Source organism: Podarcis tiliguerta (genome assembly GCF_965153285.1).
Source record: "Podarcis tiliguerta genome assembly, chromosome: 8".
Classification (NCBI taxonomy): Eukaryota; Metazoa; Chordata; class Lepidosauria; order Squamata; family Lacertidae; genus Podarcis; species Podarcis tiliguerta.
In genome coordinates, this window is record NC_139541.1 from 51057562 (window position 1) to 51070717 (window position 13156).

Genomic DNA, 13156 nt, shown 5'->3' on the forward strand with positions numbered 1-13156 from the left:
CAACACTTTTACATTAATAGATTATACATAATAAATACATTGCACACACAAAAAAGGATACACTGACAGTAACATATAATGAACTAATAAAACTGAGCATCCTTGAGTTAAATTCAGCAGGGTAAAATGGTGGTGGTGAAACAAAAACAGTGGCTGGTCAAACTGTACCTAATAAGTGTTTATGGTTGCATCCTTGGCATGGCCGTTGTTCCAGGGCAGATTTTACAATCAGATTATCATTTGATAGATAGATAGATAGATAGATAGATAGATAGATAGATAGATAGACAGACAGACAGACAGACAGATAATAGTTGTAACTGTATTTTCTCAAAACTTTTTGAGAAAAAGGAATGAGAAATATTTTAAAAAGAGACAAACAGCCCGACAAGAAGCTTGCAGGAGATACAGAATGTTGACATTTGGCCAAGGAATTAGCTTGCTGATGTCTCTGACAACTTATAGTAAGCATTTTGGAGGAGGAAGAGGAAGAGTATCAGGTCCCCGGTATTTTTCTTGTTATTAAAAAAATCTCCCCTCCCTATGTCACTTGATAATGTTTCCAGCTAACGGAAAGAGGGTGGGATTAACCATTTTTGCTTTTGCACTCATATCCCACAATTTTACAATAGCAAGTTCCAGGTATGTTGAGTGGCAGGTAGCAAAGCCTGATCCCTCTTGCCACAGAGCACAGGAAGGCCTTGAGGTGGAGAAGAAAACAGGGGCCCCTTCCCTTCCCTTGAACACTCTCCTTCTCTTTGGAAGGCTTGTCCGGCATCATCAGGCTCCTTTCCAGGCTGCCTGGAACCCCAAACAGGAGTACTTCCCATATGGGGTGAGGATATGTTTTGTTGCAATTGAAATGGTAGAGTTTAGTTGCAGAAAATGAGAGAGGCTAGTTAAAGACAAGAGATTACGTTTTCTCAGCCTCCCTCAAAATGTAAACATACATTTGTAAGCAGAGTGTGCCAGACAAGTGCTTTGAACACCAAAATGACCGACCCACCACAACCTCTGTGAAATTCCAGCCAGCTAATCTTTAAACACTTATTTGCTAGGGGATGGACTTTACCTCACCTTCCTTCAGTCCAAAGTAAATATGATGCCACACGACTGCCCTCTTCTCCCATGCAAAAGGGGTGCTCCACTATTGGCGCAGCACTACCCTTTCAATAATGCACTGGTCTGACTTAAGCCACCGCTTAACATTTGATTACTTGAACCAATTTGGGGCTATTGCAGGGATCACTTCTGTGGGGTGTGGGTGTTGAAGTGTATCCTGTAGATAAGACATGGAGCACAGTACAAGGGCAGGAAAAGAGGTGAACTTGTCTAGACCACGTCAAATGGCCTTGAAAGCATGGCGGAGGCAGAGGTGTGAGGCCATGCGTCTAGTCAGTGTGCATACAGAGGTGTGTGGGTCTAGGTGCTTGCATGCACACACTAACACATACAAAAATGCAGGAGGTGAATGCAAAAGAAGAGCAGCTACTTTAAAATAAACTACAACAAGCTGGATCTCAACAAACAAATTCACTTAAAGCCCTCACAAATCTTTTAAAAATTGCAGCAAATCAAAATTGCTTTTGACCTAAAGCTGATTTTGGATCCAAGATTCTACATGGGTGTGCATGCACCTGTGGTTTTAAGGGAATAATTATTCCTTAGTATTCATTTTTATTCTTTATTACTCTGTTGCTTCTCTGCACTGTATTCGGTGCCATTTTGGTTTTTTTGCACACGCTGCACCAGGCTAAACATGCCCAACTCCCTTAACTATTCCTGAAACCAAGACTTATGAGGAATGGTTGAGGGAGTTGGATATGTTCAGCCTGGAAAAGAGGAATCTGAGAGGAGATATTCCAGCCATCTTCAAATATCTAAAGGGCTGTCACATGGAAGATCAAGAAAGGTTGTTTTCTCCTGCTCTGGAGGCTAGAACCCAAACCAATGACAAGAAAGGAGATCCTGAATAAACATCAGGAAGAACTTTATGGCAATAAGAACTATTCAACAGTGAAGCAGACTCTATTGGGAGGTGGTCGACTCTCCTTCCTTGGAGGTTTTTAAGCAGAGGCTGGATGACCATCTGTCATGGATGCTTTAGCTGAGATTCCTGCATTACAGGGGGCTGGATTCTACAATTCCATGAACTAATCCCAAATTATGTTATCAAAAGTAAATTAAGCAAGTAGTTTTGAATGCCTACTTGCTTATTCTAGATACAAAGCTGTGGCTGTAACTCTTATATATGTGGCCTTGTTATGGAGAATGGATTTAAAAACAAAGACAGATCTAGACCAGATCTATTTAGTCCATAGCTGTCAAGTGTCCCTTATTTGAAGGGACAGTCCCTTATTCCAGGGCCATGTCCTGCTGCTGTCCCTTATTGATGGATGTCCCTCAAATGATGTCCCTTAAATTTCAAAGGAAGCAGCTCCTCTCCCTCCCTCCCTGCCGGCCAGGGAGAAGGGAGGCTCCAACTGTGTTGCTTGGCTGTGTTGCTCACCCAATAAGAAGTCTAAGAACGACTGGGGGTGGTGGAGCTTGCATGCCTTGTGTGTGGCTAGTTAATGCAAGCTGAGGGTTTTTTTGAATGCTGGACGCCATTTTGTTGCGCGTGCTGCTGCAAACTTTGCAGTGCAAAGCCAGGCCGGGGAGCCATCTTAAGTTGAGGCTGCATAGGCCTTGTGGTGCATGTGATTCAGATTCTATTCAGTTGAACCTCTGGTTACAAAGTTGGTTAGACAGTGTTCTCAGAACTACCAGCATGGGTTTGACCAGACTGCAGGAAGACTGGAGTGCCTGGAACAGGGGAGGCTGCTGGTCCCTTATTTTCAAATCTGTAAGCTGACAGCTATGATTTAGTCTTACATGCTAAAATGAATGTAGTCTTCTTCCTACCAAGGAACTTGGGAGTGTTTGGCCTCATGACATCTTTGCAAGTTAGCCAGGGAAGCTGTTCTTTTTGAAAAGTGCGCCAGAATTCAAGACTGCAGTGCGCAGGGATTTAACTCTTTAATATCCGGGGGGTGGGGAGAGCATGCTTGGCAGCTGTGGGGTGCCTATCGGCAGCTGAGGCCCAACAAACTTTTCCGTAGCCCAGCATGAACTGAGTAAGCAGGGTGCTCTGGGGGCCCTCAGCAGATGAGTCCATTGAAAAGGTTTCCCTGAAAAATTGAAAGCAATAATGCACAACTGTCCTACACTTTTAAGGAATCATCAAGATCTTCTCTGCTGTCTTCCCTTCTTGCTTTGCTCTCCTCCTTTTTATCCCACCAGGAAAATGAAGCACTAGCCTCCAGAAGGCATGGGCTTCTGGCTAGAGCGGTGACCATATGGCCAGCATGTTTCATGAGGCCATGACCTCAGGGCTGAAGAGGAACAGGTGGGAAGGGCAGACGGCAAAGGATTATCAATGGTGTAAGCCTAGCTAATTCTCCAAGCCTGTCACTGTGAATTTAACTGAACCATCTGGCTGTCATTTGATAAGAAAGGCAAAGGACCATTTATTGATTAATAGGGGACAGAACTCCTGAAGAATCAAATGGCCTTGGAGGCAGGTTGAAATCATTTATGGTCCCTGGATGGCCATAAATTATGCTATTTAGTGGAGGAAAGAGGGAAGCTGATACAAAATCTATTTTCAATGTGACTAAACCAATTGCATTAAGCCCATATTTTGTGTTTAATGGAATAATTGAGTTTGTAAAAGGAGGGGGAAGGGGGGGAAAGTTGTTTGTAAGAAATGATTTTCCCACTTAAGAAAATAGCCACAAATTCAACAACTGTTTTGGGATTTTCTGCCGTGTTCTGGATTTAACACCCATCTCCCTGCTGTGTACCCATTTGGTGGCTAGAGGAAGGCTCAGCTGTCAGAGCTGACTGGAAGGACACCTCCAATCAAACAAACTCTGAATAGCCTATCATGGGGGGGGGGTGCCTTTGGATTGGTGTGTTAGGCTGTAAGCCACTCAGGCAACAATGTTACTAAGCAACATTATACAAATCTGATGGATGGATGGAGGGATGGATGGATGGATGGATTTCCTATCACTGTTTTGAAATTTAGCCTTGAATATATACGTACTAATTTTGAACACACTGTATTTTAAACAGACTAAAAAGAATCTGATAGAGTTTATACGTGAAATGAACACAGGGCATCTAATCGTCTAATATTAAAACAGACTCAATATAAAATACACAGAAGACCTACTCCTTCCCTCTACATTTTGTGAATGAATTGTTTATGGGTGTTTTGTTTTTGTTTTTTAAATTGAATTATTCATCTGTTAAATGTTGCTTCAAAGGGGAGAACACAATCTCTTCTTTTTCTTTTTGTAAAGCATACATAGGAAAATTTGTGATTAGTGATGCATCCTTGTGTATTGTTGTATATTGTAGTGGGTTGTTGTGTAAGTTAATGCTGATTGTTGAATAAAGTTTATTTTAAAAGCAAAACAAAGGAGAGAACACAATCATGGATTTTCATACATTTAGTAAAGAACAGAAAAGGCAGAGGCTAGAAAGAGAAGTATCTTAACCTCAGGATTTCCTCTGAGAAAATGCTCTAGAACACCCTTTCAGTTCATTACCATGCAACCTTTGTACCTCCTTGCCTGGGGTTCTAGATCAGCCCCCACCCCAACCAGGTGCCCTGTAGATATTCTGAACTGCAACTCCCTAGGCCAGAACTACCAATTTGGACTACAACTGCCTACAGCTCCAGCTGGAATAGCTGTGATGCTGGAGTTGATGGGAGGGGTAGTTCAAAAGAGCTGGAGGGCACCAGGCGGGGGAAGATGATCTAGACCAGGGGTCAGCAAACTTTTTCAGCAGAGGGCCGGTCCACTGTCCCTCAGACCTTGTGGGGGGCTGGACTATATTTGGACGACGACAAATTCCTATGCCCCACAAATAACCCAGAGATGCATTTTAAATAAAAGCACACATTCTACTCATGTAAAAACACCAGGCAGGCCCCACAAATAACCCAGAGATGCATTTTAAATAAAAGGACACATTCTACTCATGTAAAAACACACAGATTCCCAGACCGTCCGCAGTCCGGATTTAGAAGGCGACTGGGCCGGATCCGGTCCCCGGGCCTTTGTTTGCCTACCCGTGATCTAGAGACCTAAGCCTAAAATGCTCTCCCTCGCTCTCTGTGTGTGATGGCTTGTATAAACCCCCCCAACCCCAAACATATCCCACATCTAAGAATTGTGAAGTGAAATTTAGAGTGCAAACAATAAACCCTTCTGAGGCTCCTGACGCAGCATAACCACTATTTATTTGAATGGCTTTGTCAGCATTTAAAAGACCTTTGACAAAACCCATAATGACACCACCACACACCTAGCCTAGGATAATGATTCAGATAATGCAGGCTTGCACATGCAAAGTGCTTTCCAATTCGGAACTTCTCACAAGAAAACCCCATGACTGTCTCACTGTTGAGCAGAAATCTCCAATGAGACTTTGCTCCAAAGAATACAGAGAGGCAGCGTCCCCTCAGTCAGCTTACATTTATCAGCATTTCACCCTGTGTTTGGACCTCAATTTTATAAAGGACTGTTTGGTCCAATGTGCAAAAAGCTCTGCTAAAATAATCACAGCTTTGAGTATAAATCCTTCATCATAAAGAGAAACAACTCTCATCTTTTTCAGGCCAGTCTACCTTTTCCTTCATGTGTTTTCTGCATTCTTACAACCAGTGCCTTCCATCATTACTTTTTCCCACTTGGACTTTTTGTTTTGTTTTTGCAGTATAGAAAAAAAAATACATTATGCTGATTTAACACTGCACAAGTCATCGGGAAGCTCCTCTGTGACTGGAAATTCCCCCTTTATGCTTTTTTAAAAAAACTCTTTGATAGGCAGACCTCCCAGTTTTGCCCAGAGGCTAAAGGAACTGAAAATCTAAAAACTGACTACATGGTTGGCTGCTCTCCTGTTATCTACTCCAGCCACAGGGTGCCTCCCCATCTGATCTCTTGCAGTTCCATTTCTTTTGCTTTTCTTTTTGCAGATGAGCTCACTTCTCTTTCTCCTTAGCACCGTTTTACACCCTATGAGGGCATTCTTGTTAAATGGGACATAGCAATGTAAAAATAAAATAAAAATTAAGTAGTCCCAAAGAAGGGGAAAGAATACGTAGAATCTGATGAGTTGGAAGGGATCCCAAGGGTCATCTAGTCCAACCCCAATGCAATGCAGGAATCTCAGCTAAAGCATTCATGACAGATGGCCATCCAACCTCTGTTTAAAAACCTCCAAGGAAGGAGAGTCTACCACCTCTTGTGGGAGTCTGTTCCACTGCCAAACAGCTCTTACTGTCAGAAAGTTTTTCCAAATGTTGTGTCGGAATCTCTTTTCTTGCGGCTTAAAGTTCAAGTCCTACCCTCCAGAGCAGGAGAAAATAAGCATGCTCCCTCCTCCATGTGACAGCCCATAAGTTATTTGAAAATGGCTATCATATCTCCTCCCAGTCTCCCCTCTTCCAAGCTAAACATACCCAGCTCCTTCAAGCACTCCTCAGAAAGCTTACGTTTCCATGCCCTTGATCATCTTGGTGCACACGTTCCAGCTTGTCAACATCCTACTTAAACTATGGTGCCCAGAACTGGACATAGTATTCCAAGTGTGGTCTGGCCAAGGTAGAAGAGAGTGCTACTATTACTTCCCTTGATCTGGACACTAAGCTTCTGTTGATGCAGCCTAGAATAGCATTAGCTTTTTTTGCTGCTGCATCACACTGTTGACTCATGTTAAGCTTGTGGCCCATCAAGACCCCTAGATCCTTTTCACATGTACTGCTAGTAAGCCAGGTGTCCCCCATGCTAATTTGTGCATCTGGTTCTTCCTGCCTAAGTGCAGAACCTTACATTTGTCCCTATTGAAATTCATCTTGTTAGCTTGCACCCAGTTCTTCAATCTGTTACAGTCATTTTGAATTCTGATTCTGTCTTCTGTGGCATTAGCTACCCTCCCAGTTTGGTGTCATCTGTAAATTTGATAAGCATCCCATCAATTCCTTCACCCAAGTCATTTATAAAGATGTTAAACAACAACGGGCCCAGGACAGAATCCTGCAGCACCCCACTTGTTACTTTTTTCCAGGATGATGAGGAACCATTACAGTGGTGCCTTGCAAGACGAAATTAATTCGTTCTGCGAGTTTTTTCGTCTTGTGAATTTTTTCGTCTTGCAAAGCACCGCTGTGTATTGACGGTTTCCCATAGGAATGCATTGGCGGTTTTAAAAAAAAGGCGCAAGACATTGCATCTTGCGAAGCAAGCCCATAGGGAAATCTGTCTTGCGAAGCAACTCAGAAAACGAAAAACTCTTTCGTCTTGCGAGTTTTTCGTCTTCCGAGGCATTCGTCTTGCGAGGTACCACTGTAATGAGTTCTCTTTGGGTTTCGTCAGTCAACCAGCTACAAATCCACTTGACATTTACCTCGTTCAACCCACTTTTTACCAGCATCCTTGTGAAAATATCACGGGGGACTTTGTCAAAAGCCTTACTGAAATCAAGATTCACTATGTCCACAGCATTTCCCTGAACCACCAAGTTTGTAATTCCATCAAAAAAAGAAATCAGATTGGTCTGGAATGACTTATCTTTGAGAAACCTATGCTGGGTTTTAGTAATCACAGCATCATTTGCTAAATCCTCACAGACCGACAGTTGAATTATCTGTTCTAGATCCTTCCCTGGTATCAGTGTCAACCTCACTGGTCGGTAGCTACCTGGGTCTTCCTTTCCCCCCTTTTTGAAGATGGGGACAACATTTGCCCACCTCCAGTATGTAAGGACCTCACCTGTTCTCCAAGAATTCTCAAAGATAATAGGCAAAGGCTCTGAAATTACATCCACAAGCTCCTTTAGTACCCTTGGATGCAGCTCATCAGGCCCTGGAGATTTGAATCCATTTAAAGTAGCTAGGTGTTCCCTTACTACCTCTTTTCCTATCTTGGGCTGCAGCTCCCTCCTTAAATCATTTATTCTGTTATCACCAGGTTGGACAGGCTTCCTCAAACTTGGCCCTCCAGATGTTTTGAGACTACAATTCCCATCATCCCTGACCACTGGTCCTGCTAGCTAGGGATCATGGGAGTAGTAGGCCAAAAACATCTGGAGGGCTGAGTTTGAGGATGCCTGAGATTGAGCATCGCTTTCCTTTTGGGTGAAGACAGAGGCAAAGAAGGTGTTGAGTAGTTCCGCCTTTTCTCTGTCACCCAATAGCATTTAACATAATGCTGAATTATGTATATCTGTGGCCAACAGGCAAAGTTGGACCTGATCTGTGCACTGTATATTCAGAAAGCCGCAACCTCAACAAGCATGTTTTTTCCTGCATCCACTAGAACTTTAAAAGGAATGTTGACATATGTAAGGATGAAGAGTAGAGGTTTTTGCATGAGTTTGTGTTTTGTATTGTTTTAAATGCATCAGCTACTTTTCTGGATTTTAATTGCTTTTGATATATTTATTGTCTTGAAACAATTGATTAATGATGATGATGTTAAGAGGGGTGTGGCTGCTATTTGCCTGTAGCTCCTTACCATAACTCCTAATATAACTATAGGAGAATTGACATCACACGGAGGAGCCAGGAAAGTAGTGAACGGCTGGTGTGGAATTTAGCTATAGGTGTGCTTGCGATGAAGACTGACACTGAGCTGGATGGATGGCATGAATTGTTCAGTTGCTTATGAAGCTAAGTGTTTTGCAGTCCGACTTCTGTGAGGGAAGGGAAAGTTGCCAGTTTGACTGCGGCTAAAACCTCACACAAGGGCAGGCTAAGACCAGGAATTGCTCCCATGATGTAGAGATGCCAAGACGCAGCAGGCCCCTGAGACAAGGGGGCAGGCCTCTGGGGTGGGGTGAGAATCCAAATACACTTGCCCAGAGCCTCAGAAAGCTAAGATGGCTGGGAGAAGGTGGCCCAAAGGGGCCAGCTGCTTTTTTGTTTTGAAAGACTTCCACCCCAGGCCTCAGACAAGCTCTGCACGGGCCTGCAAGGAGGACACAGAGCAAGGAGTGGACTTATGTTGAGGAAAAGGGCAGGAGGCCAAAGGGTACTTAGGCAAGAAGTGGCATGAGAAAGAGTAGGCTCTAAAGAAACCACACAGCACTTAAGGCTTAAAAAGGGCTGTTTCTTGTGGAGGTTGGGAGAAAGAGACAGGTGTGCTATGGAGGCTCATCCAAAACAGGATGATGCAAGGAAGAAGTGGCTAAGTTTAGATTTGAGCCTTTTATTTAGGGCGGGGGGGGGGCTGTCCATTCTCTGGTCCATTTCAAAAAAGTTGTCTGGTGGTCAGGTGTGTATTTTTTCATCAAAGGACAGCTCTATGAAAAAGTGGACAATGTGGGCTGCACAGCCACCAAGCACACTGAATCCAGCACAGCTGGGATGTGACTTACAAAAAGCCAAAGAGGTATGTTAGCATACTAGCATACTTCCTCCAAGAGCTGGAGTGGACGCTGCTTGTTGAATTTTGCTGCACTTCTTATACTTCCTGGACAGGGATATATTTACTTTATTTATTATTGCACCCGTATCCCATCTTTTCTCCAAAGATCTCTAGGCAGCAAACACACTTCTCCCTCTCTCCATTTTATCCTCACAACAACAACCCTGTGAGGCAGTTAGGTTAAGAGACAGTGGCTGGCCCAAAGTGACCTTCACAGTGGGCTTCACAGCTGGAGGGGAATTTGAACCCTGGTTTCCCAGGTCCTACTCATGAGCTACTTAACACTACCTGAAGCCATGCCAAAAAAACATTATTTCATTTTTGAGACTTCAACCAGTGTGGCCCCAGGTATTTCCTGACTCTTCTCTAGAACCCTGAAGAAAACTGTTAAGAAAGCTGCTTAAAAACAAAGTACTGTAATATATGAGACTCTGAGGATACCAAAGCATACTACAGAACAATCTACATAGTAACAGAGAACTCAATTCACCAAATGATGATCCACAGGCAGCCAAAATATACAGAAGAAGGAATGTATCAATAGGCTTTGGGGAACTCCAATGTTGCCAGACATACAACTTTAGGAGAGGGAAAAAACAATGGGACACCCACCATTGGGTGGGGAATGGGAGTGGCTTGGAAAGGGATGTGGCTGGCATCCTGAAGTCCACGCTGCAACATTCTGTTGCAGGTCCCACTTGTGATGGACCAATGGCAAGAGAGTTTATTGAAGCTCCAATTCTGCAGATATTTCCAATCTCACAGCTTCCAAGTCGAACTTATAATTGGCTGACTACATCTCTCAGACTGTACTGATAACTTAAAATGCAAATGAGATGCAGCTTTTATTCCTAGCATCATGAAAGCCTGGTAATGAGCTCTAGTCCTCCACTCCTGCCATGGACCTCACTGCCAGACACTCTGTCTGCTTCAGTACAGTGTGGAAAACATCTCCTCAATCTTTTGCCAGTATCAACAGTGAGTTATTTGGCTTTTCTTTAACCTGGTATTTAAAGGCAAGTGGGTGGAGAGCACCCAAGTTGTTCCTGATTAAAAATAGCAAGCCATATTTCCTTTGCCTCTAATTACGCTGCAATTTATCGACAAAATGGAGGAAGAATGTCTAGTTGGGATTATTTATGAGAGCAGAAGGCAGATGGGATTCTTTTTCCTCTCTAATGAAAGAATAGTTCCCTTGCTGAATGCCAGGCCTGGTCTAACTGCCTAAGCAGCCACAACAGGCAATAGCAGCCACGTTCATATGTAACACTAAGCTAATGAGTTGTTCCACATTCAACGAAACAGCAGTTTCTTTTAGCAAAGCATGGCTTGTTTTCCATTGGCCTGTTCTTCACTGCCCACCTGATATCTCAAACACCTTTGCAGCACCCGAATACAGCCATCACCCGTTCCCATCCCAAAGCTGGAAGCAGGATGAGGGCGACATGCAGTCAGTCATAGACTGTTTGCAGACGCCAAAGCCAAGAAGCAAGACAAACAATCTTTGTGCTCCAAGTTATCTGTTTGTTTCTGCATTAATAATCCACCAGAAGGCCAAGAGTTACAAGGGACACAAGCACAATTCAGTCCAAAAGAGCAGCAGCAATAATTATAAACACAAAATCCATTAATGGTTGTACAACACAACCATTCTCCTAAAAGGTGATTGGTCTTATTTACCATGCAGTTGATTCAGCCCATGTTCTGTGACAGGAGAAAGATAACATCCACTAATCATGTGGTCTACAAAGAGAATAGGGGTGGTGCTGGAGGGTGGCGAGGCTAGGCATTTCCCACTTGGGGGGCCAACTGCTCTCCCATTCCCACTTTGCAAAATAGTATTCAAGAAGATGAGGTGCAGCCTTGCACTGACGGTATAGTGCCCAAGGGCCCCCAAAATGCAGAAACCCAGAATGAAACGGAGGGAGAAGACATTCCAAGGGAGAGGTTGTTGGACTAGCCCAAGGTCAGGATGGCAGATGTGGAGATGTTGCATCATCGCTGAGAGCAGCCTACTCGCCAGATTCTGGAATTCTTGTCATTATTGTTTGCTTTTCTGTATACACCATAATTGCTGCTTAAATAAAACGGTTACTCATCTGTCAATCTGCAAATTTTCCTTTGCTTGTGCTAAGCTCCCCACCGTTGGGGCTCACAGTGATGACAGACAAACGGAAGTTTCACAGGCCTCCCCTTTTGTTATGACTGGCATCCACCCTCCTAACCACAGATGTCTGAGCTGAGGGCTGCCATATTTTGTCATTTCCCTCCCCTGCTCCCCCACTGCCAAAAAAGACACAGAAAGCCCTAAAATCTTACTTACTAGGAAGTCTTCTTCACAGTAGACTTTTCCATTGACGTTGTAGAAGGCTTTCCCTCGTAATCTTCTTCCTGTTAAAAAGATTGCACAGTCAGAGCCATAATACCCCAACTTAGAAGTTGTTAGAAATAAGGAACAGAAATGGAGATGAGTGACAATTTTATGGATGACATTTTCGTAGAATATTTTAGGAAAAAAGCCCCAATTAGTGCAACTGCAGCAATAATTTATTCAATGTCGTTGCTTCAGCGGTACCCATGGGGCACTTCCATTTATCTAGGGCAGGGCTCCCCAAACCTTTAGGGCCCAGGAGCACATTTTGACATCAAAGAAACTTTTGTGAGCACAACAAAGTACCAATTTCACAGACAAGAAATGGGAAATGCTCAGACCTCCCACCACCACCACCAAAGAAAAAGAAAAACCAGGCAAAACCATTCATATACATATTACAAGTAAAACACGGGGGGGGGGGGGAGCAGGCCCCTCCCCACCTCCAAAACAACATTTCCAATCTAACATGCAAAACACTCACTCAATTTTAGAAATAAAAATCGGGATGCAGCAGGGGCCCTTGGCAGGTAACAAGCTCTTGAAGGCATTGGGATGACCACGGGGGTCACATTAGGAACCACAGATCTAGGAAATGATGAAGTCCATGTATTTGGGTTTAAATCACTGCATATTTGGGGATTAATGCATTAGTGAATGATCCTGTTCATTCATCCCCTTATTGCAGAGTCACACAGAGATATCGCTCAGTGTGAACACATCCTTGAAAGTTATTGGTGTTATTAGTACAGTGGTGCCTTGCAAGACAAAATTAATTCGTTCTGCGAGTTTTTTCGTCTTGTGAATTTTTCGTCTTGCGAAGCACGGTTTCCCATAGGAAATGCATTGACGGTTTCCCATAGGAATGCATTGACGGTTTTAAGAAAAAGGCACAAGACGTTTTCGTCTTGCGAAGCAAGCCCATAGGGAAATTCGTCTTGCGAAGCAACTCAAAAAACAAAAAACTCTTTCGTCTTGCGAGTTTTTCGTCTTGCGAGGCATTTGTCTTGCGAGGTACCACTGTAGTGATGATGCGGGGCTTTTGCATTTTTCCACAGAAATGTTTTGTATTTCTCAAAAAAATGTGTTGCTTTGCAAAACTACTTAAGAGCATAATGAATACAATCCCAGCCAAACTCTGCTTTTTTTAAAGATTTAAAACAAGACACTTTCAAAACGACTGCTCCTACCAAGGGTTGGTAAAGATTTTGCACACTTGAAAAATTCCAGATGAATACAACTGTGATATCAAAATATACAGAAAGGGTCAACATACAGGGGACCTTGGTCTCCATCTATG

General features: G+C 43.4%; 1 protein-coding gene and 1 long non-coding RNA gene across 3 annotated transcripts in view; one reads left to right on the top strand and one right to left on the bottom strand.

The window, feature by feature from the left end:
- LOC310683259 overlaps window positions 1–13156 on the top strand; it is a 179570-nt gene that overhangs the window by 64591 nt on the left and 101823 nt on the right. The gene's annotated exons all lie outside the window — the stretch shown is intronic.
- WTIP (WT1 interacting protein) overlaps window positions 1–13156 on the bottom strand; it is a 58657-nt gene that overhangs the window by 9645 nt on the left and 35856 nt on the right. Inside the window, exon 3 of one of the 2 annotated variants that reach the window (XR_014514314.1) lies at window positions 11805–11876. Coding sequence is in view for 1 of the 2 variants with exons in the window: in XM_083452910.1 (XP_083309036.1) it covers window positions 11809–11876 (68 nt within the window). In the remaining variant the exon portion in view is untranslated. The remainder of the gene's footprint in view (window positions 1–11804; window positions 11877–13156) is intronic. The other variant, XM_083452910.1, reaches the window with a different exon arrangement.